The 1,878-nt window shown below is 39.4% G+C and overlaps 1 protein-coding gene across 1 annotated transcript; it reads right to left on the minus strand.

Moving 5' to 3' along the window:
• Positions 1 to 472: 472 nt before the first annotated feature.
• On the minus strand, positions 473 to 1,024 carry LOC137295322 (protein FAM133-like). Its single transcript, XM_067826638.1, has one exon. It carries the CDS (start codon positions 1,022 to 1,024, stop codon positions 473 to 475), a length of 552 nt encoding a protein of 183 aa, XP_067682739.1.
• Between the last annotated feature and the right edge of the window lie 854 nt (positions 1,025 to 1,878).

The raw sequence follows: 1,878 nt of genomic DNA on the forward strand, positions 1-1,878 counted from the left end.
GTTGTACGTCCAGTGGTGTGGATCTGTCTTGGGTTGTACCAACACCACCTACTTAATCCTAAAATTATATATATATATTTTGGACATTATGTATATAAACATATATACATTATTTATTTTATAGTTACGATTTGCCTATTTACAATCATGAATATTTATAATACATATTTACAATCAACATCATATACTTATGAATTTCTTAATTACCATTCATTCAAATTACTATTCCACCCTTCATTCTTCTGCTGGAGTCCACCATTCTATGACTGTAATGGTGACATGGCAGATGCCATGGTCACCAGGGATCTCTTCTTTCCTCTCTTCGTGTCTGTGTCTTTTGACCCCCGGCAGTCCGTTAAACAGGTTGTTTGGGTCTTCCCTATGTCTCCTTTGCTCTCTTTCCGTTCTGTCTCTCATCTCTCTCACGCTCTCTCCTTATTCTTTCCATCTCCTTTGCTCTTCTTTCCTTCTCTTATCTCCTCTCATTCCACTTTTTCTCTCTTTTTCTCAACTTCTTTCTCCTTCCTCTCTCTATCTCTCCGCTCCTTTTCTTTTTCTTTCTCCCCTTTTTCCTTCTGTTCTTTTTCCTTCTCCACCTTTTCTTTCTGTGTTCTTTTTCCTTCTGTTCCTTTTCTGGTTCTTCTTTTTCTCTCTTCTCCTTCTCCCTCTGCTCCTCTTCTTTCTCCTTTTTCCCCTGCTCATTTTCCTCGTCTCTTTTCTCAATGTTCCTCTTCTTTTCCCTTTCTTCTTCCTCTTCTTCCTCCTCTTTCTTCTGTGCTTTGAAGTTTCCGGATGATGTTGATAAGGATGAGGAGCATGATGATGATGATGATGATGGACTTCGACTCCTCTTCCTTCCCTCTTCTTTCTCTTCCTCGCTCTCTGAGGATGAAATGAATTCCTTAGATGTGAACTTCTGGGCCGACCGGGACTTTCTGACTGTTAAGTCACTATGGCTCTCACATTTATGGAGGTTGAGCTCCGATACCCGGTCGGCCTTGAAGTTGCACTTGTCACATTTCATGAAGTCTTCATTTCTGTGATTGGTGGCAACGTGGTTTACCAACCAACTGATAGTAGCAAAGACCTTTGTACACTTTGTACACTTGATATTTCTTCCCAGCGCTAGCATGTGGAAAGAACAGAGTTCAATTATAGTTCTGTTGTTCCTGGTGTATTTATGAAACTTTAATCATTCCCCAATCAGTTCAGTTTGTACTTGCTGATCTTTATAATATATAATCCTCAAGATATCTTGGGCGTCTACAAGCACGCTTAAACCCATAACCACAAGCCTCTTCCAGTGGAGAGTGATCTTCTACTAAGGTCCTCTGCAAAATCTTCACTGTTGTTTTAGGTGAGAATTAGGTGCTGGTATTGTATTAACTTTACTTGTTTCCTCACAGGGAATAACTGGTTTCATTCGGTCAACATGTATTATTTGAGTTTTACCTCTTAATCCACAATTGACTCAATAATTGACTTCACTGAGTTTTGCTGTTATTTTAAATGGTCCTCTCCAAAAGCATTGTAGTTTGGGGCATATGCCTACTTTTCTATGGGGAAAGTAAACCCATACTTGATTCCCTACTTTATATGCAGAAGCTTTTGTATGTTTGTCATAATATTTCTTCTGTCTCAATTGATTTTGTTCCGGGTGCTTCCTAGCCAGTACAAATACATCTTCTGTATGTTCCTTTACATCATTCACCCATTGGTGCAGCGAACTGCTACACTGAGTTGGAGTCCTATGCACCTATCACATATCATGGAAGATTCTCTCCCTAACATCAGTTGATTTTGGGTGAAGTTTGTACTTTCATGAATTGTGGAGCGGTAAGCCATAGTCAGATAAGGCAAATAAAAATCCCAATCTCT

The sequence above is a fragment of the Haliotis asinina genome, chromosome 8, assembly GCF_037392515.1.
Source record: "Haliotis asinina isolate JCU_RB_2024 chromosome 8, JCU_Hal_asi_v2, whole genome shotgun sequence".
In the NCBI taxonomy this organism is placed as follows: Eukaryota; Metazoa; Mollusca; class Gastropoda; order Lepetellida; family Haliotidae; genus Haliotis; species Haliotis asinina.